This window comes from Oncorhynchus tshawytscha, linkage group LG20 (genome assembly GCF_018296145.1).
Source record: "Oncorhynchus tshawytscha isolate Ot180627B linkage group LG20, Otsh_v2.0, whole genome shotgun sequence".
Taxonomy (NCBI): Eukaryota; Metazoa; Chordata; class Actinopteri; order Salmoniformes; family Salmonidae; genus Oncorhynchus; species Oncorhynchus tshawytscha.
Genome location: NC_056448.1, coordinates 48,927,525 through 48,954,227, shown reverse-complemented (window position 1 = coordinate 48,954,227; position 26,703 = coordinate 48,927,525). Strand labels below are relative to the sequence as shown.

The 26,703-nt window shown below is 45.7% G+C and overlaps 1 protein-coding gene across 4 annotated transcripts in view; it reads right to left on the bottom strand.

Annotated features, from left to right (window-relative positions):
* Positions 1-1,518: 1,518 nt before the first annotated feature.
* Positions 1,519-26,703, bottom strand: part of LOC112219958 (FSD1-like protein) — a 65,919-nt gene continuing 40,734 nt past the window's right edge. Inside the window, exons 7-14 of one of the 4 annotated variants that reach the window (XM_042302768.1) lie at positions 24,593-24,802; positions 24,019-24,117; positions 23,672-23,801; positions 22,412-22,444; positions 6,681-6,778; positions 4,844-5,095; positions 4,112-4,200; positions 1,519-1,809 (exon numbers count right to left, since the gene is read on the bottom strand). In XM_042302768.1, coding sequence (XP_042158702.1) covers positions 1,687-1,809; positions 4,112-4,200; positions 4,844-5,095; positions 6,681-6,778; positions 22,412-22,444; positions 23,672-23,801; positions 24,019-24,117; positions 24,593-24,802 — 1,034 coding nt within the window. In that variant the 3' untranslated portion in view covers positions 1,519-1,686. The remainder of the gene's footprint in view (positions 1,810-4,111; positions 4,201-4,843; positions 5,096-6,680; positions 6,779-22,411; positions 22,445-23,671; positions 23,802-24,018; positions 24,118-24,592; positions 24,803-26,703) is intronic. The other 3 variants (XM_042302767.1, XM_042302770.1, XM_042302769.1) reach the window with 3 other exon arrangements.

Here is a 26,703-nt window from a genome sequence, read left to right as displayed (position 1 = left end):
ATAGTGTGTACTTGCAGTTCTGTTCCGACAAGGTATTGAACTCTGACCCCACGAGGTCAAAGGTATTGTTCAGTAGCATACTGAAGAAACTGAGGGTTCAAACCAAAAGAAGCCTCTAGGAGAGAGGAAGTGTATCTAAGCCAATCACTCACACTGCCATACATAAAAAACAAAAATATAGGAGACAATATACAGCTGGTAAGTAATCAACAGAGTTTCTCATCATGCCAAAACACACCTTCACACTTCAGAGAGACACAGAATGATCTAAAACTCAGCATTCTAACTAAAACAAGGGAGAAAAGCACTGGTCTATTCCCTGATGAAACATCTAGCATTCCTGATACAGAATGAGAATCCTATGGGTGTTCGATCCCCTAAGAGATCTGGAACATGGTTCAGAGGGTTCCCCTAACCCCTAATGCTGCAGCTGGGTTATGGTTGTGCACCACGGGGCTAGATCTTCCTTTAAGGGTCTGTAGCTGCTTGGTTAAACTGTGAGGAGGGAAGACGAGGCTGGTTTGGTTTCTTCTAGCGCCAGACAGAGAAATAGGCTCAGTGTTTCTCATGCTTTGGGGCGGCTCTGGGTTGACTGACAGATCAAGAACAGGAAGGGATTGTACTTGCACAGGAAGCAGGAAGTCAGAACAGGAGCGAGTTCAGTTAATCATTGGTTGCGTCTGAATTGGCACACTATTCCTTATATAGTGCCTATAGAGCAGGGGTATTGAACTCTGACCCCACGAGGTCAGGGGTATTGAAACTTTGACCCCACGAGGTCAGGGGTATTGAAACTCTGACCCCACGAGGTCCGGAGCCTGCTGGGTTTCTGTTTTAGCTGATCATTATTGCACCCACCTGGTGTCCCAGGTCTAAATCAGGCCCTGATTAGAGGGGAATCACCCACCTGGTGTCCCAGGTCTAAATCAGTCCCTGATTAGAGGGGAATCACCCACCAGATGTCCCAGGTCCAAACCAGTCCCTGATTAGAGTGGAATCACCCACCTGGTGTCCCAGGTCTAAATCAGGCCCTGATTAGAGGAGAATCACCCACCTGGTGTCCCAGGTCTAAATCAGGCCCTGATTAGAGGAGAATCACCCACCTGGTGTCCCAGGTCTAAATCAGGCCCTGATTAGAGGAGAATCACCCACCTGGTGTCCCAGGTCTAAATCAGGCCCTGATTAGAGGAGAATCACCCACCTGGGTTCCCAGGTCTAAATCAGGCCCTGATTAGAGGGGAATCACCCACCTGGTGTCCCAGGTCTAAATCAGTCCCTGATTAGAGGGGAATCACCCACCTGGTGTCCCAGGTCTAAATCAGTCCCTGATTAGAGGGGAATCACCCACCTGGTGTCCCAGGTCTAAATCAGTCCCTGATTAGAGGAGAATCACCCACCTGGTGTCCCAGGTCTAAATCAGCCCCTGATTAGAGGGGAATCACCCACCTGGTGTCCCAGGTCTAAATCAGTCCCTGATTAGAGGGGAATCACCCACCTGGTGTCCCAGGTCTAAATCAGCCCCTGATTAGAGGGGAATCACCCACCTGGTGTCCCAGGTCTAAATCAGTCCCTGATTAGAGGGGAACAATGAAAAAAAAAAAACACTGTGGAAATGGCCTGGAGCCCCAGAGTTGAGTTAGAGGGTTCTAGGGAATAGGTGTTCCAGACGCATCCAGTCAGTCTGGGCTACTGGGCCATGCTGTTGAGGCTGCTGTTGGATCCTGCCAGGCCGTTCTCGTCCTTCTGGAAACTCTTGACTGCACTGGGGACCTGCATCCCTGTACTGAGGCTCAGTCCACCACACCAAACCTGGAGCACATCACATTAATACAAAACCTCTATCATAGTCAACAACATTATACCTGTAGATAATAAAATACACATGACTGGCCTGGTCAGGTTACCGTGGACCACAATCCTACAGAGAGATCTCTCACACCCACGAGAGGGGAAGAGATGGAGGGGGGGGGGGTTTATGACACCTCACACCCATTGTAAAACTAAGGCAGCAGACAAAATTCCTTTGTCACTATGGAGAACCGGCCTCAGAACATTAACATAGAATAAAATGGACTGTGGGACAATAGGTTTCGTCAGCCACAAACGGTGGTCATGACGACAGACGGAATATGAAAATGTAATGTTGTTTTTGCTATGTTATTAAAAGTTAAAGGACGACGTTATAACGAAAAACAGTGTCACTTTAAGAGTTTTCCTAGTATGTGCGTGATGTTTGCATATTGTACGATGTGTGGAAAATGTCCAGATCAAAGAGAATGTTTTGGTAAAGATGAAAGGTGACGTTAGTTGTCTAAAATTGGATCTGAGTAAAATCCAGACCTTGCCTCGTAACTAGTTACGCCCAGAGAACTTGCCCTAAAGGCGGTTACGCCAACTTCTGACCTGAGGGTATAAGACCTGTGAGTTAAGAATTAACAGATCAGACTAAGTGACCCGAGCTGCAGCCAAGGTCTAAAAAGTCAACAAACCCAAAACTCAGCCAAGGTCTGAGTGGTCAGGAAACCCAAAACTCAGCCAAGGTCTGAATGGTCAGGAAACCCAAAACTCAGCCAAGGTCTGAGTGGTCAGGAAACCCAAAACTCAGCCAAGGTCTGAGTGGTCAGGAAACCCAAAAACCCAAAACTCAGCCAAGGTCTGAGTGGTCAGGAAACCCAAAATGCAACACGAGGTCTGAGTGGTCAGGAAACCCAAAATGCAACACGAGGTCTGAGTGGTCAGGAAACCCAAAATGCAACACGAGGTCTGAGTGGTCAGGAAACCCAAAACGCAACACGAGGTCTGAGTGGTCAGGAAACCCAAAACGCAACACGAGGTTAAAGAAGACAAAGGAACCTTTTAACAACCGATGGACGAGTAGCTGTATCTGAAAGGGGGTGAATTCCAGCAGGACCACCCGGTCACCACTCTCCAAGGGGGTGAATTCCAGCAGGACCACCCGGTCACACCACTCTCCAAGGGGGTGAATTCCAGCAGGACCACCCGGTCACCACTCTCCAAGGGGGGTGAATTCCAGCAGGACCACCCGGTCACCACTCTCCAAGGGGGTGAATTCCAGCAGGACCACCCGGTCACCACTCTCCAAGGGGGTGAATTCCAGCAGGACCACCCGGTCACCACTCTCCAAGGGGGTGAATTCCAGCAGGACCACCCGGTCACCACTCTCCAAGGGGGTGAATTCCAGCAGGACCACCCGGTCACCACTCTCCAAGGGGGTGAATTCCAGCAGGACCACCTGGTCACCACTCTCTAAGGAACCGTGTGTCTACACTGTTTTCCTTCCTGCGCTGGAACCATCCACACGGCTGATTTAGCCCTCCTCAGAAGACCCCTTTTCAGAACGAGGACACAGACCACTAAGAGAAAGGACACTGACATCGTGAGGAGAAACAGAAAGTTACACGCGGTAACCGAAGACGTGCCGTCATCAGAGTTCGGAATCCGGTCTAAGCAGAGACACCCCATCTGAGACAATCAACACGTAATTACATCATTATATTCTGACCCATGTCATATTGGCCCCCTAGGGATCGGCTCTTATCCAGAGAGACAGCGTATCAGAGGCTCTTACCCAGAGAGACAGCGTATCAGAGGCTCTTACCCAGAGAGACAGCGTATCAGAGGCTCTTACCCAGAGAGACAGCGTATCAGAGGCTCTTACCCAGAGAGACAGCGTATCAGAGGCTCTTACCCAGAGAGACAGCGTATCAGAGGCTCTTACCCAGAGAGACAGCGTATCAGAGGCTCTTATCCAGAGAGACAGCGTATCAGAGGCTCTTATCCAGAGAGACAGCGTATCACAGGCTCTTATCCAGAGAGACGTACAGTTAGTGCATTCATCATCATGAGACAGAAAGGTGGGACAACCAGATACTACTGACAGTAAGTACATTTCTTCAGCAATGTCAGTGCTGGTTAGAAAAGACAAGTACGAGTGTTTAGTTCAAGAAAGGCAGGACAAGTTCTCTGGTGTTATCTAGTTCTTGAGGAAAGGCAAGACAAGTTCTCTGGTGTTATCTAGTGAGGACCGGCAGGGGGTATAATATACAGGTGTGTGGGAGTGGCGGTCAACCACAATACAGACAAAACTTACCATGAAGGCTGGTACAACAGGTTGGCTAAACTTAGCCTTGAACGTGTGGATCAACTGCTTAGTTTCAGCGTTGTAGAAGGACAATTGTCCTGAGGGAGACCAAGAGAAAACAAAACTGAATTCAAACTACTGTATCCACGTCACTTCAAGGGCAGAGAGAGCACGGTGTAAAGTGTGTTCTGATCGTCAGAGGAGAAAAGCCTAGTTTGTAATAATTTCCTGGGGAAGGGAGATGAAATCCAATATGGCCGTATCCGATAGCCTGTATTCCACCCTGACTGACTGTAAAACACACCAATCTGTACCGCGTAGAACAATGAGGACCCGCCTTGGAACTCAGTAGCTCCTACCTGCATAAATATATGGATCAACAACGGCTGCTAGCTCATAATACTTTAGCTGTGCTTGACTGAGCTTTCCTGCCGAAACGTAACCAACTAAATAGTCCCCAAAGTGTAAACACCACCTATCTGCCATCTCAGGCACCGCTAAAGCAAATACTTAAAAAGTATCTGAAATATTTCAAATTCTTTTTTTAACCCAGGTGTGGTTCCTATACGTCTCGAACATCAACCCACCTGAGTCCAGGTCACAGAAGGCCCCCGGACCTCGTAGTGTGTTGAATAACCCCTCATATTATACTGTATAAACCCACCTGAGTCCAGGTCACAGAAGGCCCCCGGACCTCGTAGTGTGTTGAATAACCCCTCATATTATACTGTATAAACCCACCTGAGTCCAGGTCACAGAAGACCCCGATGCGTCCAGGCGCGGTGCCGTCCAGGCTCTTGGCCTTGTTGTTGTGCTTGGCAGCGAAGGAGGACTGTAGCCAGTTGTTGATGTGGATACACCAGGTAGTGTTGGTCTTACCCAGCTGGTCAAACTTTCCCAGGTTCCTGTAGGAGACCCCAACACTGTAGGACTTACAGTCTTTAAGAGCTTTCACCTCCCAGTAGTGTTGACCACAGTCCATACTGGTATCACCTGGGGGAGGTGGAGGACAGACATTAAGGCTTATCAATCCCTTCGTGACAGACAGAGCAAACTACACAACTTGCATGTTGGTGTCACCTGGTGGGTGGACACTATTATAACGTCTTACATAATATCTGGCTGGTGACTGGAGAGGACAGACAGGACATTTGAATCAATCACTACACAGACGTGCATAGTGTTATTCATTGCTGCTGTCTATTGGGAGTGGATATGATATAATTACATCGTCATGTTATTCCTGGGTGTGGAGGACAGGAAACCTTTTCAATCCCTTGGGAGGGGATATGATATAATTACATCGTCATGTTATTCCTGGGTGTGGAGGACAGGAAACCTTTTCAATCCCTTGGGAGGGGATATGATATAATTACATCGTCATGTTATTCCTGGGTGTGGAGGACAGGAAACCTTTTCAATCCCTTGGGAGTGGATATGATATAATTACATCGTCATGTTATTCCTGGGTGTGGAGGACAGGAAACCTTTTCAATCCCTTGGGAGGGGATATGATATAATTACATCGTCATGTTATTCCTGGGGGACAAACACTGACACCTGAAACATTGCAATGCACAGGAACAGGAAAACCCTGTTGAACATATTTATCTATCAGTCTTATTCAACATCTGACAGAGCAGTGACAACACCCCACTGTTGACTATGTGGGTAGTGACTGACACAACACTAATGTGGTGTTCAGTCTCAGGATCCTGAGCTTGGAGTTGTGCTTGGAAGACCGTATGGTGTTGAACACTGAGCTGTAGTTAATGAACAGCATTCTCACACAGGTGCTCCTTTTGTCCAGGTGGGAAAGGGCAGTGTGGAGCGCAATAGAGATTACATCATCTGTGGATCTGTTGGGGCGGTATGCGAATTGGAGTGGGTCTAAGGGTTTCTGGGATGATGGTGTTGATGTGAGCCATGACCAGCCTTTTTAAAGCATTTCATGGCTACAGATGTGAGTGCTTTAAGGTTGGTAGCGTTTACCTACCTAACACAGTGATGTTGTGTTTACCTACCTAACACAGTGATGTTGTGTTTACCTACCTAACACAGTGATGTTGTGTTTACCTACCTAACACAGTGATGTTGTGTTTACCTACCTAACACAGAGATGTGTTGATGTTGTGTTTACCTACCTAACACAGTGATGTTGTGTTTACCTACCTAACACAGAGATGTTGTGTTTACCTACCTAACACAGAGATGTTGTGTTTACCTACCTAACACAGAGATGTTGTGTTTACCTACCTAACACAGTGATGTTGTGTTTACCTACCTAACACAGTGATGTTGTGTTTACCTACCTAACACAGTGATGTTGTGTTTACCTACCTAACACAGAGATGTTGTGTTTACCTACCTAACACAGAGATGTTGTGTTTACCTACCTAACACAGTGATGTGTTGATGTTGTGTTTACCTACCTAACACAGTGATGTGTTGATGTTGTGTTTACCTACCTAACACAGTGATGTGTTGATGTTGTGTTTACCTACCTAGGAGTGTATAACTCTCCAGTGAACCGGTCTCTGCTACATTACTCTGTGTGTGTTTGCACGTGCACGTTTACCTAACACGGTGTAGGACTCTCCAGTGAACCGGTCTCTGCTTCCTCTGATGGCAGGCGACCGAGTCGTCAACGTCCTCTTGGGAGACGGAGTTCCACTTCTACAACAGAGAGGAAGGACAGACGTTACAACACACTGACGTTACAACACAAAACACACTGACGTTACAACACAAAACACACTGACGTTACAACACAAAACACACTGACGTTAAAACACAAAACACACAGACGTTACAACACACAGACGTTACAACACACAGACGTTACAACACACAGACGTTACAACACACAGACGTTACAACACACTGAGACGTTACAACACACAGACGTTACAACACACAGACGTTACAACACACAGACGTTACAACACAAAACACACAGACGTTACAACATAAAACACACAGACGTTACAACATAAAACACACAGACGTTACAACACACATACGCTACAACACACAGACGTTACAACATAAAACACACAGACGTTACAACATAAAACACACAGACGTTACAACATAAAACACACAGACGTTACAACATAAAACACACAGACGTTACAACATAAAACACACAGACGTTACCCTAACGATGAGTAATACAGTACAACAGACAAGACAGTCAAGTGAACAAGGATGCTGTGGAGAAGCCCACTTCCTTTCAGCTAGATATCCAACCCCAAGGACCAAGAAGATGGAGTTTCCCCACAGAAGTCACTGGTAAACTATGAAGATAAACAACAACCCTTGCGTGCAGTATGAAACAAACGGATAAAGACGGTCGAATGCAAACAAACTCAAGCTTAGTGGCGATAGACACAAGCAAACAGGGGTGATAGACAGGGGTGATAGACAAACAGACAGGGTGATAGACAGGGGTGATAGACAAACAGACAGGGTGATAGACAAACAGACAGGGTGATAGACAAACAGACAGGGTGAGACACAAGCAGACAGGGTGATAGACAGGGGTGATAGACAGGGGTGATAGACACAAGCAGACAGGGGTGATAGACACAAGCAGACAGGGTGATAGACGGGTGATAGACACAAGCAGACAGGGACAGACTCTAGCACTGAGACACAGTGTCTTAGACCACTGAACCAGGGTCTGTAGTGACGCCTCTAACATTGTGATGCAGTGCCTTAGACCTCTGAACCAGGGTCTGTAGTGAATCCTCTAGCACTGATGCAGTGTCTTAGACCACTGAACCAGGGTCTGTAGTGATGCACTGAGAGGCAGTGTCTTAGACCGCTGAACCAGGGTCTGTAGTGACGCCTCTAGCACTGAGATGCAGTGCCTTAGACCGCTGAACCAGGGTCTGTAGTGACGCCTCTAACATTGTGATGCAGTGTCTTAGACCTCTGAACCAGGGTCTGTAGTGAATCCTCTAGCACTGATGCAGTGTCTTAGACCACTGAACCAGGGTCTGTGAGTGACTAGACCGCTGAACCTCTAACACTGAGATGCAGTGCCTTAGACCACTGAACCAGGGTCTGTAGTGATGCACTGAGATGCCTTAGACCACTGAACCAGGGTCTGTAGTGACTCCTCTAACACTGAGATGCAGTGCCTTAGACCACTGAACCAGGGTCTGTAGTGATGCACTGAGATGCCTTAGACCACTGAACCAGGGTCTGTAGTGACTCCTCTAACACTGAGATGCAGTGCCTTAGACCACTGAACCAGGGTCTGTAGTGACTCCTCTTGCACTGAGATGCAGTGCCTTAGACCTCTGAACCAGGGTCTGTAGTGACTCCTCTAGCACTGTGATGCAGTGCCTTAGACCGCTGAACCAGGGTCTGTAGTGAATCCTCTAGCACTGATGCAGTGCCTTAGACCACTGAACCAGGGTCTGTAGTGAATCCTCTAGCACTGATGCAGTGCCTTAGACCACTGAACCAGGGCCTGTAGTGAATCCTCTAGCACTGAGATGCAGTGCCTTAGACCGCTGTGCCACTTGGGGCTTCATAAAGCCTTCATAAAAAAATAATCTATAACCATATGTCATGCTTTATAAAGGGTTCATAACTGTGTCACATAACACTATGTCAAATATGACATAAACCTGTGCTTTATAAAGGGAGGCATAAGCACTACTTAATAAAGGCCTTATTACATCGTATTAAATTGAGGCTTCACAAAGCATCTATAACCGTGTGATGCATCTTGGTAGAGCATTGCAACACCAAGATAGTGGGTTCAATTACCGGGACCACCCATACGTAGAAATGTATTCACACATGACTGTAAGTCGATTTAGATAAAAGCGTCTGATAAATTTGATATATTATGTTACTGTTAAACATTTCTAGGATGTCCCAACCTCTTTCCCTCCTGGGAGCATAGACAATATTGCAGGCTGACCTCAACTTCCCCCACAATGCTGTGCTGCAGGAGGACACACTCTAAAGTGCAGTCACGTTGGCAGGGCCTTTCAAAAATACTTTTTTTTTTTACCCAAATTCCGTTTTATTGTTTGTTTTTCCAAGGTTTCGGATTTCCCACACGTTTTTTCTGGTTTTAGACCAGTTTTTAGAAAAACAGAATTATATTTTCTGTGTTCACAATGCTTAAACCACAACAGGGGATGAGTTTAGAGGTCTGAAAAAAAAATAGAACGTTTCTTTTTTGTGTTTTTTTGTGTAATAGCCCTTTAGTTCAGTGTCCATACCCTGCACTGCAGTTTGGTTAGCGGCTGTTCTGTAGTACAGGAGGAACACGCGATGTGATTGGACGGAGTGAAAGGCCAGCAACACTCCGTATTATTCAGAGCCCCATGAAATGACACCATATACACATTCTACAGACCCAACTGAGTTTTCCCTATAATACTTTTGCAACAAAACTACAATAGTTCTTGCTCTATTCCATATACAGTGATTTGCATTGGGGGCATTTATTTGACCTTGGAACATGTTTTAATAAACCCCACATCACTTAAATATGAACACATTTGAATCATTGTTAATGTTTAGACCACCATATATCATAAATGGTTATTGATACTTTTCTACTATTGCGTGGAGGGGGGTCACAGAAAATCTGAAATTCTGTGACCCGGAAGTCCTTTTTTAGTGTTGCTTGACTAGACGCTGATTATGTGATGAGTTTGAAAATCAAATGGTCCACTTGTGCTGCCAGTGAAAAACAAGTTAACCTTTTATTTATTGTAATTCATTTTATTTTGTAGCATTTAAGTGTTGAGTTCTCTGAACCCGGAGTTCTTCAATGTGCCAGATGGTGAGGTCCAAAAGGGTTACTACACTAGAATTCAATATGCCAGATAGTGAGGTCCAAAAGGGTTACTACACTAGAATTCAATGTGCCAGATAGTGAGGTCCAAAAGGGTTACTACACTAGAATTCAATATGCCAGATAGTGAGGTCCAAAAGGGTTACTACACTAGAATTCAATGTGCCAGATAGTGAGGTCCAAAAGGGTTACTACACTAGAATTCAATGTGCCAGATGGTGTGGTCCATTAGGGTTACTACACTAGAATTCAATGTGCCAGATAGTGAGGTCCATAAGGGTTACTACACTAGAACTCAATGTGCCAGATGGTGTGGTCCATTAGGGTTACTACACTAGAATTCAATGTGCCAGATAGTGAGGTCCATAAGGGTTACTACACTAGAATTCAATATGCCAGATAGTGAGGTCCATAAGGGTTACTACACTAGAACTCAATGTGCCAGATAGTGAGGTCCATAAGGGTTACTACACTAGAACTCAATGTGCCAGATGGTGTGGTCCATTAGGGTTACTACACTAGAACTCAATGTGCCAGATAGTGAGGTCCATTAGGGTTACTACACTAGAATTCAATATGCCAGATAGTGAGGTCCATAAGGGTTACTACACTAGAATTCAATGTGCCAGATGGTGTGGTCCAAAAGGGTTACTACACTAGAATTCAATGTGCCAGATGGTGTGGTCCATAAGGGTTACTACACTAGAACTCAATGTGCCAGATAGTTAGGTCCAAAAGGGTTACTACACTAGAATTCAATGTGCCAGATAGTGAGGTCCAAAAGGGTTACTACACTAGAATTCAATGTGCCAGATGGTGTGGTCCAAAAGGGTTACTACACTAGAATTCAATGTGCCAGATGGTGTGGTCCATAAGGGTTACTACACTAGAACTCAATGTGCCAGATAGTGAGGTCCAAAAGGGTTACTACACTAGAATTCAATGTGCCAGATAGTGAGGTCCATAAGGGTTACTACACTAGAATTCAATGTGCCAGATAGTGTGGTCCAAAACTACACTAGAATGATTTAACATACTATGAATAGTCAGTGTCTCTGCCTTGGAACTGCAGCTCCATTTCTTTCATTCTATCTCGCTCTCTCACACACACACACACACACACGATTGTACTCACACACCGGAGAGACTTGGGTCACTGTTTTCATGAATATATAATCTGGGCCTATAAATGTTGAACATTCAAAATATTGTCAGGAAATTAAGCTCAAGCACCATGGAGATAAGAGCATTTGTGTGTTACATAAATTACATTTAAGTTTATTTACAACAACAGAAAGACACACTGCGATTTGACATACCAGGTATCAAGCAGAAATGGACTTAAAGTCTTTACAAATTTACAGAATCATATTTATGCTCATATATATTATGTTAACTAATAGCAAAGAAAAGCTTTGGAATTGGCCCAACTGAGACCAAATTAAATCTGTCATGAAACCCTTTGGATGGATCCTTTCAGAATGTCAGTGTACTAGCTAGTACACAGTGCAGGTGTTAATCACGACCAGAGGGACCACCTAAGTGCCATATGAATCCCTGGTAGATTTAACAACAGCCTAATTCTCCGGTTCTGGTGAGAACTGGCAAAATGTTCCACAAACTCGTCCATGTTGTGGGAGGTCCTCTAAATCTGACACGTATGTCTGAGCTAAGGCAAACAGAAGCTCCTCATTCAAGAAAGTTGTACTGTTTGGGTTGAGGGGCTGGACACCTCGCATTATCTCACAATTCATCTTTGAAAAACGCCTCTGCAGCTCAGCTGTGAGACTGTCAAGCACCTGATAAAAGACAGCTCTATGGAAGCTCTTCACCATCACTTTGGTCACTATTTTTCAGTCCTACATCAACAATGAGTTGTGAAATCTTAAGCTTCTCTTAGGCTGTCTTTACACACTGTTTGTACACTTATTTTGCAGTGCTCTGCAATCTCTTCAATGTCCTGTAGCTCTCTCAGAACTGCTTGAAGCCCCTCAGAATACGGCATACCATGTATCTGCATGCCAACCTTACATCCATAAGTCTCCGTAGTTCCCTGGGCTGCTGCGGTTTCAGGTCTTTCTGAACAGCAAGACACTTGAGATGAACGTACGAGCCAGATACAAAGTTTTATAAAGCTCCTGCAGGAGAGAAAAAAAAAGTTAACAGCCTCTGGCACTGATTTTGACAGCATTGACAAGAACCAAATTCAAACAATGTGCATTACAGTGCACATAAAATGCTAATCTTGCACCGCTCATGACGGATGCACCGCCACAGCCTTGTCCCACCAGATTATTTCTATAGTCCAGACCGTGTTTTTCAAGGCATTCAATGTGAGACCTGCTGCATCTAAGCTTTCAACTGACTGAAAGATAGAAGCGGTGGAGAGGAGACCCAGCCTCTGGTGCATCAACTTCCAGCGCCGACAGAGATGGCCGCCTCGCTTCGCGTTCCTAGGAAACTATGCAGTTTTTTGTTTTTTTTTACGTGTTATTTCTTACACTAGTACCCCAGGTCATCTTAGGTTTCATTACATACAGTCGAGAAGAACTACTGAATATAAGATCAGCGTCAACTCACCATCAGTACGACCAAGAATATGTTTTTCGCGACGCGGATCCTGTGTTCTGCCTTACAAACAGGACAACGGAGTGGATCCTATGCAGCGACCCAAAAAAACGACTCCGAAAGAGAGGGAAACGAGGCGGTCTTCTGGTCAGACTCCGGAGACGGGCACACCGTGCACCACTCCCTAGCATTCTTCTTGCCAATGTCCAGTCTCTTGACAACAAGGTTGATGAAATCCGAGCAAGGGTAGCATTCCAGAGGGACATCAGAGACTGTAACGTTCTTTGCTTCACGGAAACATGGCTCACTGGAGAGACGCTATCCGAAGCGGTGCAGCCAACGGGTTTCTCCACGCATCGCGCCGACAGAAACAAACATCTTTCTGGTAAGAAGAGGGGCGGGGGCGTATGCCTTATGGCCAACGTGACATGGTGTGATGAAAGAAACATACAGGAACTCAAATCCTTCTGTTCACCTGATTTAGAATTCCTCACAATCAAATGTAGACCGCATTATCTACCAAGAGAATTCTCTTCGATTATAATCACAGCCGTATATATCCCCCAAGCAGACACATCGATGGCTCTGAACGAACTTTATTTAACTCTCTGCAAACTGGAAACGATTTATCCGGAGGCTGCATTCATTGTAGCTGGGGATTTTAACAAGGCTAATCTGTAAACAAGACTCCCTAAATTTTATCAGCATATCGATTGCGCAACCAGGGGTGGAAAGACCTTGGATCATTGTTACTCTAACTTCCGCGACGCATATAAGGCCCTGCCCCGCCCCCTTTCGGAAAAGCTGACCACGACTCCATTTTGTTGATCCCTGCCTACAGACAGAAACTAAAACAAGAAGCTCCCACGCTGAGGTCTGTCCAACGCTGGTCTGACCAAGCTGACTCCACACTCCATGACTGCTTCCATCACGTGGACTGGGAGATATTGCGTCAGATAACAACATTGACGAATACGCTGATTCGGTGTGCGAGTTCATTAGAACGTGCGTTGAAGATGTCGTTCCCATAGCAACGATTAAAACATTCCCTAACCAGAAACCGTGGATTGATGGCAGCATTCGTGTGAAACTGAAAGCGCGAACCACTGCTTTTAATCAGGGCAAGGTGTCTGGTAACATGACCGAATACAAACAGTGCAGCTATTCCCTCCGCAAGGCTATCAAACAAGCTAAGCGCCAGTACAGAGACAAAGTAGAATCTCAATTCAACGGTTCAGACACAAGAGGCATGTGGCAGGGTCTACAGTCAATCACGGACTACAGGAAGAAATCCAGCCCAGTCACGGACCAGGATGTCTTGCTCCCAGGCAGACTAAATAACTTTTTTGCCCGCTTTGAGGACAATACAGTGCCACTGACACGGCCTGCAACGAAAACATGCGGTCTCTCCTTCACTGCAGCCGAGGTGAGTAAGACATTTAAACGTGTTAACCCTCGCAAGGCTGCAGGCCCAGACGGCATCCCCAGCCGCGCCCTCAGAGCATGCGCAGACCAGCTGGCCGGTGTGTTTACGGACATATTGAATCAATCCCTATACCAGTCTGCTGTTCCCACATGCTTTGTTCCTGTTCCCAAGAAAGCTAAGGTAACTGAGCTAAACGACTACCGCCCCGTAGCACTCACATCCGTCATCATGAAGTGCTTTGAGAGACTAGTCAAGGACCATATCACCTCCACCCTACCTGACACCCTAGACCCACTCCAATTTGCTTACCGCCCAAATAGGTCCACAGACGATGCAATCTCAACCACACTGCACACTGCCCTAACCCATCTGGACAAGAGGAATACCTATGTGAGAATGCTGTTCATCGACTACAGCTCGGCATTCAACACCATAGTACCCTCCAAGCTCGTCATCAAGCTCGAGACCCTGGGTCTCGACCCCGCCCTGTGCAACTGGGTACTGGACTTCCTGACGGGCCGCCCCCAGGTGGTGAGGGTAGGCAACAACATCTCCTCCCCGCTGATCCTCAACACTGGGGCCCCACAAGGGTGCGTTCTGAGCCCTCTCCTGTACTCCCTGTTCACCCACGACTGCGTGGCCACGCACGCCTCCAACTCAATCATCAAGTTTGCGGACGACACAACAGTGGTAGGCTTGATTACCAACAACGACGAGACGGCCTACAGGGAGGAGGTGAGGGCCCTCGGAGTGTGGTGTCAGGAAAATAACCTCACACTCAACGTCAACAAAACTAAGGAGATGATTGTGGACTTCAGGAAACAGCAGAGGGAACACCCCCCTATCCACATCGATGGAACAGTAGTGGAGAGGGTAGCAAGTTTTAAGTTCCTCGGCATACACATCACAGACAAACTGAATTGGTCCACTCACACAGACAGCATCGTGAAGAAGGCGCAGCAGCGCCTCTTCAACCAGCTACACTATTCACAGCCCAGTCGAGAGGGAAGGAGCTCAGGGACCAGCTACACTATTCACAGCCCAGTCGAGAGGGAAGGAGCTCAGGGACCAGCTACACTATTCACAGCCCAGTCGAGAGGGAAGGAGCTCAGGGACCAGCTACACTATTCACAGCCCAGTCGAGAGGGAAGGAGCTCAGGGACCAGCTACACTATTCACAGCCCAGTCGAGAGGGAAGGAGCTCAGGGACCAGCTACACCATTCACAGCCCAGTCGAGAGGGAAGGAGCTCAGGGACCAGCTACACTATTCACAGCCCAGTCGAGAGGGAAGGAGCTCAGGGACCAGCTACACTATTCACAGCCCAGTCGAGAGGGAAGGAGCTCAGGGACCAGCTACACCATTCACAGCCCAGTCGAGAGGGAAGGAGCTCAGGGACCAGCTACACCATTCACAGCCCAGTCGAGAGGGAAGGAGCTCAGGGACCAGCTACACCATTCACAGCCCGTGTTCCATGTAATTACATCGTTGGACTTTATGAAACTTCATGTATTTGTATTGATTTTTTTTTTAAACCGTATAAATAAAAAAGGAAATATATGGTTTAAACACATCTTTAATGTTTATTTGTTTTAGCTGTTAGTCATACTCCCCTAAGTGTTATTAACACATTGGTGTTTACATCATTAAGCCTTTATGTTTGTGTTATGAATGATCAAAGGTGTCTGACTTCATAGTAAGAACAGCGGCAGTGTTTCTGTAGGTTGGGGGTTTCATCAAGGTTAGTGTTTCTGTAGGTTGGGGGGTTTCATCAAGGTTAGTGTTTCTATAGGTTGGGGGTTTCATCAAGGTGTTTCTATAGGTCGAGAGGGGGGTTTCATCAAGGTGTTTCTATAGGTTGGGGGCTTCATCAAGGTGTTTCTATAGGTTGGGGGTTTCATCAAGGTTAGTGTTTCTGTAGTCGAGAAGGAGCTCAGGGACCAGACCATTCACAGCCCAGTGTTCCATGTAATTACATTGTTGGACTTTATGTTGGGGGTTTCATCAAGGTGTTTCTGTAGGTTGGGGGTTTCATCAAGGTGTTTCTATAGGTTGGGGGTTTCATCAAGGTGTTTCTATAGGTTGGGGGTTTCATCAAGGTGTTTCTATAGGTTGGGGGTTTCATCAAGGTGTTTCTATAGGTTGGGGGCTTCATCAAGGTGTTTCTATAGGTTGGGGGTTTCATCAAGGTGTTTCTATAGGAAGGGGGGTTTCATCAAGGTTAGTGTTTCTGTAGGTTGGGGTTTCATCAAGGTGTTTCTGTAGGTTGGGGGTTTCATCAAGGTGTTTCTATAGGTTGGGGGTTTCATCAAGGTTAGTGTTTCTGTAGGTTGGGGTTTCATCAAGGTGTTTCTGTAGGTTGGGGGTTTCATCAAGGTGTTTCTATAGGTTGGGGTTTCATCAAGGTTAGTGTTTCTGTAGGTTGGGGGTTTCATCAAGGTGTTTCTGTAGGTTGGGGGTTTCATCAAGGTGTTTCTATAGGTTGGGGGTTTCATCAAGGTGTTTCTATAGGTTGGGGGGTTTCATCAAGGTGTTTCTATAGGTTGGGGGTTTCATCAAGGTGTTTCTATAGGTTGGGGTTTCATCAAGGTGTTTCTATAGGTTGGGGGTTTCATCAAGGTGTTTCTATAGGTTGGGGGTTTCATCAAGGTGTTTCTATAGGTTGGGGTTTCATCAAGGTGTTTCTATAGGTTGGGGGTTTCATCAAGGTGTTTCTATAGGTTGGGGGTTTCATCAAGGTGTTTCTATAGGTTGGGGGTTTCATCAAGGTGTTTCTATAGGTTGGGGGTTTCATCAAGGTGTTTCTATAGGTTGGGGGTTTCATCAAGGTGTTTCTATAGGTTGGGGGTTTCATCAAGGTGTTTCTATAGGTTGGGGGTTTCATCAAGGTGTTTCTATAGGTTGGGGGTTTCATCAAGGTGTTTCTATAGGTTGGGGGTTTCATCAAGGTGTTTCTGTAGGTTGGGGGTTTCATCAAGGTGTTTCTATAGGTTGGGGGTTTCATCAAGGTGTTTCTATAGGTTGGGGGTTTCATCAAGGTGTTTCTGTAGGTTGGGGGTTTATCAAGGTGTTTCTATAGGTTGGGGGTTTCATCAAGGTGTTTCTATAGGTTGGGGGTTTCATCAAGGTTAGTGTTTCTGTAGGTTGGGGTTTCATCAAGGTTAGTGTTTCTGTAGGTTGGGGGTTTCATCAAGGTGTTTCTATAGGTTGGGGTTTCATCAAGGTGTTTCTATAGGTTGGGGGTTTCATCAAGGTTAGTGTTTCTATAGGTTGGGGTTTCATCAAGGTGTTTCTGTAGGTTGGGGGTTTCATCAAGGTTAGTGTTTCTATAGGTTGGGGGTTTCATCAAGGTCAGTGTTTCTATAGGTTGGGGGTTTCATCAAGGTCAGTGTTTCTATAGGTTGGGGGTTTCATCAAGGTGTTTCTGTAGGTTGGGGGTTTCATCAAGGTGTTTCTGTAGGTTGGGGGTTTCATCAAGGTGTTTCTATAGGTTGGGGGTTTCATCAAGGTGTTTCTGTAGGTTGGGGGTTTCATCAAGGTGTTTCTATAGGTTGGGGGTTTCATCAAGGTGTTTCTATAGGTTGGGGGTTTCATCAAGGTTAGTGTTTCTGTAGGTTGGGGGTTTCATCAAGGTTAGTGTTTCTGTAGGTTGGGGGTTTCATCAAGGTGTTTCTATAGGTTGGGGGTTTCATCAAGGTGTTTCTATAGGTTGGGGGTTTCATCAAGGTTAGTGTTTCTATAGGTTGGGGGTTTCATCAAGGTGTTTCTGTAGGTTGGGGGTTTCATCAAGGTTAGTGTTTCTATAGGTTGGGGGTTTCATCAAGGTCAGTGTTTCTATAGGTTGGGGGTTTCATCAAGGTCAGTGTTTCTATAGGTTGGGGTTTCATCAAGGTGTTTCTATAGGTTGGGGGTTTCATCAAGGTTAGTGTTTCTATAGGTTGGGGGTTTCATCAAGGTCAGTGTTTCTATAGGTTGGGGGTTTCATCAAGGTGTTTCTATAGGTTGGGGGTTTCATCAAGGTTAGTGTTTCTGTAGGTTGGGGGTTTCATCAAGGTTAGTGTTTCTATAGGTTGGGGGTTTCATCAAGGTGTTTCTATAGGTTGGGGGTTTCATCAAGGTTAGTGTTTCTATAGGTTGGGGGTTTCATCAGGGGTGTTTCTATAGGTTGGGGGTTTCATCAAGGTTAGTGTTTCTATAGGTTGGGGGTTTCATCAAGGTGTTTCTATAGGTTGGGGTTTCATCAAGGTTAGTGTTTCTATAGGTTGGGGGTTTCATCAAGGTTAGTGTTTCTATAGGTTGGGGGTTTCATCAAGGTTAGTGTTTCTATAGGTTGGGGGTTTCATCAAGGTTAGTGTTTCTATAGGTTGGGGGTTTCATCAAGGTTAGTGTTTCTATAGGTTGGGGGTTTCATCAAGGTTAGTGTTTCTGTAGGTGGGGGTTTCATCAAGGGTGTTTCTGTAGGTTGGGGGTTTCATCAAGGTGTTTCTATAGGTTGGGGGTTTCATCAAGGTGTTTCTATAGGTTGGGGGTTTCATCAAGGTGTTTCTATAGGTTGGGGGTTTCATCAAGGTGTTTCTATAGGTTGGGGGTTTCATCAAGGTTAGTGTTTCTGTAGGTTGGGGGTTTCATCAAGGTTAGTGTTTCTATAGGTTGGGGGTTTCATCAAGGTTAGTGTTTCTATAGGTTGGGGGTTTCATCAAGGTTAGTGTTTCTGTAGGTTGGGGGTTTCATCAAGGTGTTTCTGTAGGTTGGGGGTTTCATCAAGGTGTTTCTGTAGGTTGGGGGTTTCATCAAGGTGTTTCTATAGGTTGGGGGTTTCATCAAGGTTAGTGTTTCTGTAGGTTGGGGTTTCATCAAGGTTAGTGTTTCTATAGGTTGGGGTTTCATCAAGGTTAGTGTTTCTATAGGTTGGGGGTTTCATCAAGGTTAGTGTTTCTGTAGGTTGGGGGTTTCATCAAGGTGTTTCTGTAGGTTGGGGGTTTCATCAAGGTTAGTGTTTCTGTAGGTTGGGGGTTTCATCAAGGTTAGTGTTTCTATAGGTTGGGGGTTTCATCAAGGTTAGTGTTTCTATAGGTTGGGGGTTTCATCAAGGTTAGTGTTTCTATAGGTTGGGGGCTTTCATCAAGGTTAGTGTTTCTATAGGTTGGGGGCTTCATCAAGGTGTTTCATAGGTTGGGAGCTTTCATCAAGGTGTTTCTATAGGTTGGGGGTTTCATCAAGGTTAGTGTTTCTATAGGTTGGGGGTTTCATCAAGGTTAGTGTTTCTATAGGTTGGGGGTTTCATCAAGGTTAGTGTTTCTATAGGTTGGGGGCTTCATCAAGGTTAGTGTTTCTGTAGGTTGGGGGTTTCATCAAGGTTAGTGTTTCTATAGGTTGGGGGTTTCATCAAGGTTAGTGTTTCTATAGGTTGGGGGTTTCATCAAGGTTAGTGTTTCTATAGGTTGGGGGCTTCATCAAGGTTAGTGTTTCTGTAGGTTGGGGGTATTCATCAAGGTTAGTGTTTCTATAGGTTGGGGGTTTCATCAAGGTTAGTGTTTCTATAGGTTGGGGGTTTCATCAAGGTTAGTGTTTCTATAGGTTGGGGCTTTCATCAAGGTGTTTCTATAGGTTGGGGGCTTTCATCAAGGTTAGTGTTTCTTTAGGTTGGGGGCTTTCATCAAGGTTAGTGTTTCTTTAGGTTGGGGGTTTCATCAAGGTTAGTGTTTCTTGTAGGTTGGGGGCTTCATCAAGGTTAGTGTTTCTGTAGGTTGGGGGCTTCATCAAGGTCAGTGTTTCTGTAGGTTGGGGGCTTCATCAAGGTTAGTGTTTCTGTAGGTTGGGGGTTTCATCAAGGTGTTTCTGTAGGTTGGGGGTTTCATCAAGGTTAGTGTTTCTGTAGGTTGGGGTTTCATCAAGGTGTTTCTGTAGGTTGGGGGCTTTCATCAAGGTTAGTGTTTCTATAGCTTGGGGGCTTCATCAAGGTTAGTGTTTCTGTAGGTTGGGGGGCTTTCATCAAGGTTAGTGTTTCTGTAGGTTGCTCCCAAGTGGCACAGCGGTCTAAGGCACTGCATCACATCCGGCCGGGATTGGGAGTCCCATAGGGTGGCGCACAATCGTCCCAGCGTCATCTGGGTTTGGCCGAGGTAGGCCGTCATTGTAAACGTGAATTTGTTCTTAAAACTGACTTGCCTAGTTAAGTAAAGGTTAAATAAAAATGTAAGATAATACTATTTATGAACCCTTTATAAAGCACGGAATACTGTTATAGATGCTTAGTAATACTTTTATGTAGAGCTTATGAAGGCACTATGAAGTCTTTATAAGCAGAACCTAATTTAAAGCTTTTTTTAAAAGTTTTTTTTTCTGAGAGAGAATTGTAATCGTGGCTGTGATCGTTGTTGTAATCGTGTCTGTGATCGTTGTTGTAATCGTGGCTGTGATCGTTGTTGTAATCGTGTCTGTGATCGTTGTTGTAATCGTGGCTGTGATCGTTGTTGTAATCGTTGTTGTAATCGTGGCTGTAATCGTGGTTGTGATCGTTGTTGTAATCGTGGCTGTGATCGTTGTTGTAATCGTGTCTGTGATCGTTGTTGTAATCGTGGCTGTGATCGTTGTTGTAATCGTGGCTGTGATCGTTTTGTTTTGTACATGTGGCTGAATGATCGTGGTTTAATCGTAGAAATGTTACTGTGATCGTTGAAAAATTGTAAAAACAAAATTGTGGCTGTGATCATTGTCACAGTAATTGGTGGCTGAAGGTAGAGGTTCATTTGATTTGTGCCACCATTTCTTTGATCGAGGTTGAAAATAAATAAAGGTGGCTGTGATCGAGGCTGTGATAGGATGTCATGTGATTGATTGTTGTCAATCAGAATGTCATGTGATCGTTGTTGTAATCGTCCAGTTTAACCAAATCAAATGTGGCTGTGAGTCAAGTTGTTGTAATCGCTGGCTGTCCATCTGTAGGGGTTGTAAGTTGTTGTAATCGTTGTTGTAATCAAGACATTGTCTGTGATCGTTGCTGTAATCAACGGTGATCGTTGCTTGTAATCGTGTCTGTGATCAAAAATTGTTGTAACTGGAAGGTGGCCTGTGAGGGCCTCGTTGTTGTAATCGTGGACTTATGAATAAAAAGTATTTAATGTTTTTGTGGACATGATATGGAATGAATGCCACAAACCATGGATAGGTTACAGCCAGAACAGGTAGAAATGTTACATCAGGTAGCCCAAAAGGTTACAGGTAGCCCAATGCCACAGGAAAAATGGGTAAAAACAAAATCAATGACGTGCTACTAACTATACATTGTCACATCCAGGTGGTTGCCCAATGAAGGTTAGAGGTTCATTTGATTTGATTTTGCCCCAATGCTTTACAGGTTACAGGGAGAAAATAAGGTTAAAGGTTTTTAGATCCAAGAGCCCAAACAGGTTACAGGTAGCCCAATGTCAGGTTACAGATGGATCTTCTCTCAGGACAGAATAAGATGCAATCATTTTCTTTGTTTGTGGGCGGCAACCATGTCCAGTTTAACCAAATCAAATGTGCCATTATTTGGAGTCAAGAGTTGGTAAACAGCTACCCTCTCCATCTGTAGGGGCCTAGTGAAGTTAGTCACACAGAAACCACACGGATTCTCAATATCAAGACATTTTCAGGAGGTTGATTCTCACAAACTTCAACGAGCAGAAAATCAAATTTGCTGAAAGAAATCTGTGAACTGTTCACCCAAAAACCTGGAAGGGACTGGAAGGGCCCAATGCTACAGGTTACAGGTGGGACTGGAAGGGCCTACAGGTTAAGGGCCTACAGGTTAAGGGGCCAATGCTACATCCAGGTAGCCCAATGCTACATCCAGGGACTGGTTACAGGGCCAATGCTACAGGGACTACATCCAGGTAGCCCAATGCTACATCCAGGGACTGGACAGGGATGCTACAGGTTACAGGGGCCTACAAGGGACTACAGGTTACAGGTGGCCCAATGCTACATCCAGGGCCCAATGCTACATCCAGGTGGCCCAATGCTACATCCAGGGCCTGGACAGGGACAGGTATGAATAAAAAGTATTTAAGGTTACAGGTAGCCCAATGCTACATCCAGGTAGCCCAAGCAGGTCAATCTACATCCAGGTGGCCCAATGCCACATCCAGGTGGCCCAATGCCACAGGTTATCCAGGTAGCCCAATGCTACAGGTTACAGGTGGCCCAATGCTACATCCAGGTAGCCCAATGCTACATCCAGGTAGCCCAATGCTACAGGTTACAGGTAGCCCAATGCTACAGGTTACAGGTAGCCCAATGCTACATCCAGGTGGCCCAATGCCACAGGTTACAGGTGGCCCAATGCTACATCCAGGTGGCCCAATACTACATCCAGGTGGCCCAATGCTACATCCAGGTGGCCCAATGCCACAGGTTACAGGTGGCCCAATGCTACATCCAGGTAGCCCAATGTTACATCCAGGTAGCCCAATGCTACATCGAGGTAGACCACACATGGTCACCTTGACATGTTCTTCAGATTGGTAAGATGAGCGCTGTTGACGAACACAAAGTAACAATAATCAGCTGGTTAAAACGAAGACACTGTGTGGGAGTCACGGTGGAGCTACACTACAAGGGGTTCCATTCCATTAGCACTAAATAACACTCATTCTACACGGTAGCTGAGTAAACAAACCCTGTGCAGATATCCAGACAGTCCAGAGACTGTAGCCAGCTAGATGTCGCCAGCTGGATGTCGCCAGCTAGATGTCGCCAGCTAGATGTAGATGTCGCCAGCTGGATGTCGCCAGCTGGATGTCGCCAGCTAGATGTCGCCAGCTGGATGTGGCCAGCTAGATGTAGCCAGCTGGATGTAGCAAGCTAGATGTAGCCAGCTAGATGTCGCCAGCTGGATGTAGCCAGCTGGATGTAGCCAGCTAGATATAGCCAGCTGGATGTAGCCAGCTAAGATGTAGCCAGCTAAGATGTAGCCAGCTAAGATGTAGCCAGCTAGATGTGGCCAGCTAGATGTAGCCAGCTAGATATAGCCAGCTGGATGTCACCAGCTGGATGTAGCCAGCTAGATGTGGCCAGCTAGATGTAGCCAGCTGGATGTAGCCAGCTGGATGTAGCCAGCTGGATGTGGCCAGCTGGATGTGGCCAGCTGGATGTGGCCAGCTGGATGTAGCCAGCTGGATGTAGCCAGCTAGATGTAGCCCTTTACGACGGAGCCTCCTCTTCTAAGAGTATCAACACTGCAGCTTGTAAAACTTCTATCACTTGAGGAAATGAGATCTCAACTTGGCAGACAGTGTCTGTAGTAACAACGCTGCAAGTGGATTGGCCTTTTGACCAATCAGATAAAGGGTGTCCTGTGGAAACACAGCCCATGAGAACTAATGAAAGAAGAATGTGGGAGAAAAAGCAGTTGAATTATAGCCTGGTCCCAGACCTGTGTGTGTCCTGTCACACCAAATGTGACAATGACCATAGAAGTTGGAAAGATATCACACAGATCTAGGTCCAGGCTATTTCAACGGGAGTTCCTGGTAAAATCAGGATTAGGCCTAATCCCAAATGAATCCCTAGACCCTAAATCCTATTTTGATAGCTAAGAGGATTTGACAGGTGCAGTCAATATGGTAATAGATCCCTCTTTCCCTCTGATAGGCTTAGTCGAAGTGTCTACATGTTGCTTTATACCAATCAAATCCTCTCAGATCTCCACAAGGGCCTAGGGATCCATTTGAGACACATACTTGTTCCAGTTCAGTTCTCACCTGCCCTTGTTCTCCTTGCCCTTGACCTTGCTCTCCAGCCCCTTGCCTCCCTGGGGGTCCCACTCCACAGTCCTGTCCTCTACCTTCAGGTTCAGATGGGACGTCGACGAGTCAAAGCCGAAGTTAAACGCTGGGAAGGGAATCAAACAATCAACTAACCAAACACAAGACAGAGCAGACATTTTCTTACAGTTTTGTTGCCGGGCAAAACATTTTAGTCAAATAACTTTATATCAATATTGGAATGACTACGTAATTAAAGACAACATTGTGCAACCGTCTTACCTCTGGTTTCCAGGGTAACTAACCGTCTTACCTCTGGTTTCCAGGGTAACTAACCGTCTTACCTCTGGTTTCCAGGGTAACTGGATCCGAGTATTCTCCAGCTGCTGCCTTGTTGCATGCTCGTACCCGGAAGTTCATGAACTTGGAGTCAAACTTTAAACCTGGGGGACGAGTAGCATATTATCTGCATTGCTTCATAATGTTCTGTAGGTAAACAAGCTTTTACACTTTGATAAAAGTTACAAACGTTTAGGTAAAGCAAGACTGGACTGTTCACGTCCAGTCACAGGAAGATACATGAAGACAGTACAGTCTTAGCCTGGTCCCAGATGTGTTTGTGTTGTTTTGCCAAGTGGCGGTAGGTAGCCCCTCGTTAGAGCATTGGGCCAGTAACTGAAAGGTTGCTGGAGCGATTCCCCGAGCTGACAAGGTACAAATCTGTCGTACAGCCCCTGAACAAGGCAGTTAACCCACTGTTCCTAGGCCATCACTGTAAATAAGGATTTGTTCTTAACTGACTTGCCTAGTTAAATAAAGGTTAAAAAAGAAATGTTTAAAAAAGTGTCATGAAAATGGCCATTGGAGTTGGCACAAACAGATCTGGGCTACAGTAGGCCTGAACTGTCAGTTGTGTACCTGACAGTGAGTATTCTGTGGTCTTGATGTTGTCCACCACCTCCCAGCACCGCTGGTCTTTGATGCGTGGCAGCCCTTCGTGGTCCGTCTTTCTGTACTCCAGTATGTAGTGGTCTATCTTGCTGTCCTCCACTGGCATCTTCCAGGCTACAGACACCGTGTTGTCTAACACCAGACAGTCCCCTACCTCCATCTCTGGGGCCCAGGGGACTGGAATGACATAGAGAGGAAGGCATCTTTAAAAGCTGGACAAGATCTTTGCATAGGAAGATATTGGTAAATAAATGAGTCTAAGCTTTTTTTGGACAATGTTCTAACTTCATAATTTTGTACATATGGCAATCAATAATGTTTTTTTTATTAAAATGTGTCATAATAATACAATTTAAAAAAGAGGAGTGTGACAGATGTCTTATTAACATGACAGTAGACACCTGCTACTAACACCCCCTGGTACTAACACCCCCCTGGTACTAACACCCCCCTGGTACTAACACCCCCTGGTACTAACACCCCCTGGTACTAACACCCCCTGGTACTAACAGCTTCCCCCTGGTACTAGAGGTCAACACCCCTGGTACTAACACCACTGTGGATCAGATGGTTTACTTATTATAATAGTTAGAGAGCTTCCATTGACTAAGTTACCCTAGAGGTCAAGGTCACACCCCTGGTGTTAACAGCAGCCTTCAGGTTCTAGAGGTCAAGGTCACACGCCTGGTGTTAACAGCAGCCTTCAGGTTCTAGAGGTCAAGGTCACACCCCTGGTGTTAACAGCAGCCTTCAGGTTCTAGAGGTCAAGGTCACACCCCTGGTGTTAACAGCAGCCTTCAGGTTCTAGAGGTCAAGGTCACACCCCTGGTGTTAACAGCAGCCTTCAGGTTCTAGAGGTCAAGGTCACACCACTGATGTTAACACCAGCCTTCAGGTTCTAGAGGTCAAGGTCACACCACTGATGTTAACACCAGCCTTCAGGTTCTAGAGGTCAAGGTCACACCACTGATGTTAACACCAGCCTTCAGGTTCTAGAGGTCAAGGTCACACCACTGATGTTAACACCAGCCTTCAGGTTCTAGAGGTCAAGGTCACACCACTGATGTTAACACCAGCCTTCAGGTTCTAGAGGTCAAGGTCACACCACTGATGTTAACACCAGCCTTTAGGACCTTTTCAAACATCCTGTCTATGGTTTCCCTTTCCACTCACAGTCTCTGTCATCCCGTATGTGGGTTGAAAATGGCAGATTCGTGCCTAAATTGGAACGCAGTCCCCGTACAGTAACATGGCGTCAGAACTCAGGCTCTTGGCTTTGCAGCGCAGCATGGGTTTAGACTGACAGACGCTCTGAGAGTGAGCACCGTGCGCGACAAGACGCTCCCCCATCCCTCCCCCTAATTGGACAACTTTTCCTCATTTGTTGTCTGAGAGAGGAATTCTGTAAATGGAGAGGAGTCGATGTGTTCTGAACGATGAGACGTTGAGGATTATAATAAATACCGCTTTGATGTCATACAAACCAAACACCGTGAGGACAAATGTGACTTCACATATTGTATCCATAGTTACAAGGATTTACATCCAGGACGCATCACATCTGGCCGTGATCGGGAGTCCCATAGGGTGGCGCACAATTGGCCCAGCGTCGTCCGGGTTTGGCCGTCATTCTAAATAAGAATCTGTTCTTAACTAACTTGCCCAGCTAACCGATCGCTGCAGCTGTACATAGTCTATCGGTTAATAGCCTACCCAATTTTACCTACCTCATCCCCATACTGTTTATATTTATTTGCTTTTCTGCTCTTTTGCACACCAATATTTCTACCTGTACATGACCATCTGATCATTTATCACTCCAGTGTTAATCTGCAAAATTGTAATTATTCGCCTACCTCCTCATGCCTTTTGCACACAATGTATATAGACTCCCCTTTTTTTTCTACTGTGTTATTGACTTTTTAATTGTTTACTCCATGTGTAACTCTGTGTTGTCTGTTCACACTGCTATGCTTTATCTTGGCCAGGTCGCAGTTGTAAATGAGAACTTGTTCTCAACTAGCCTACCTGGTTAAATAAAGGTGTTCTCAACTAGCCTACCTGGTTAAATAAAGGTG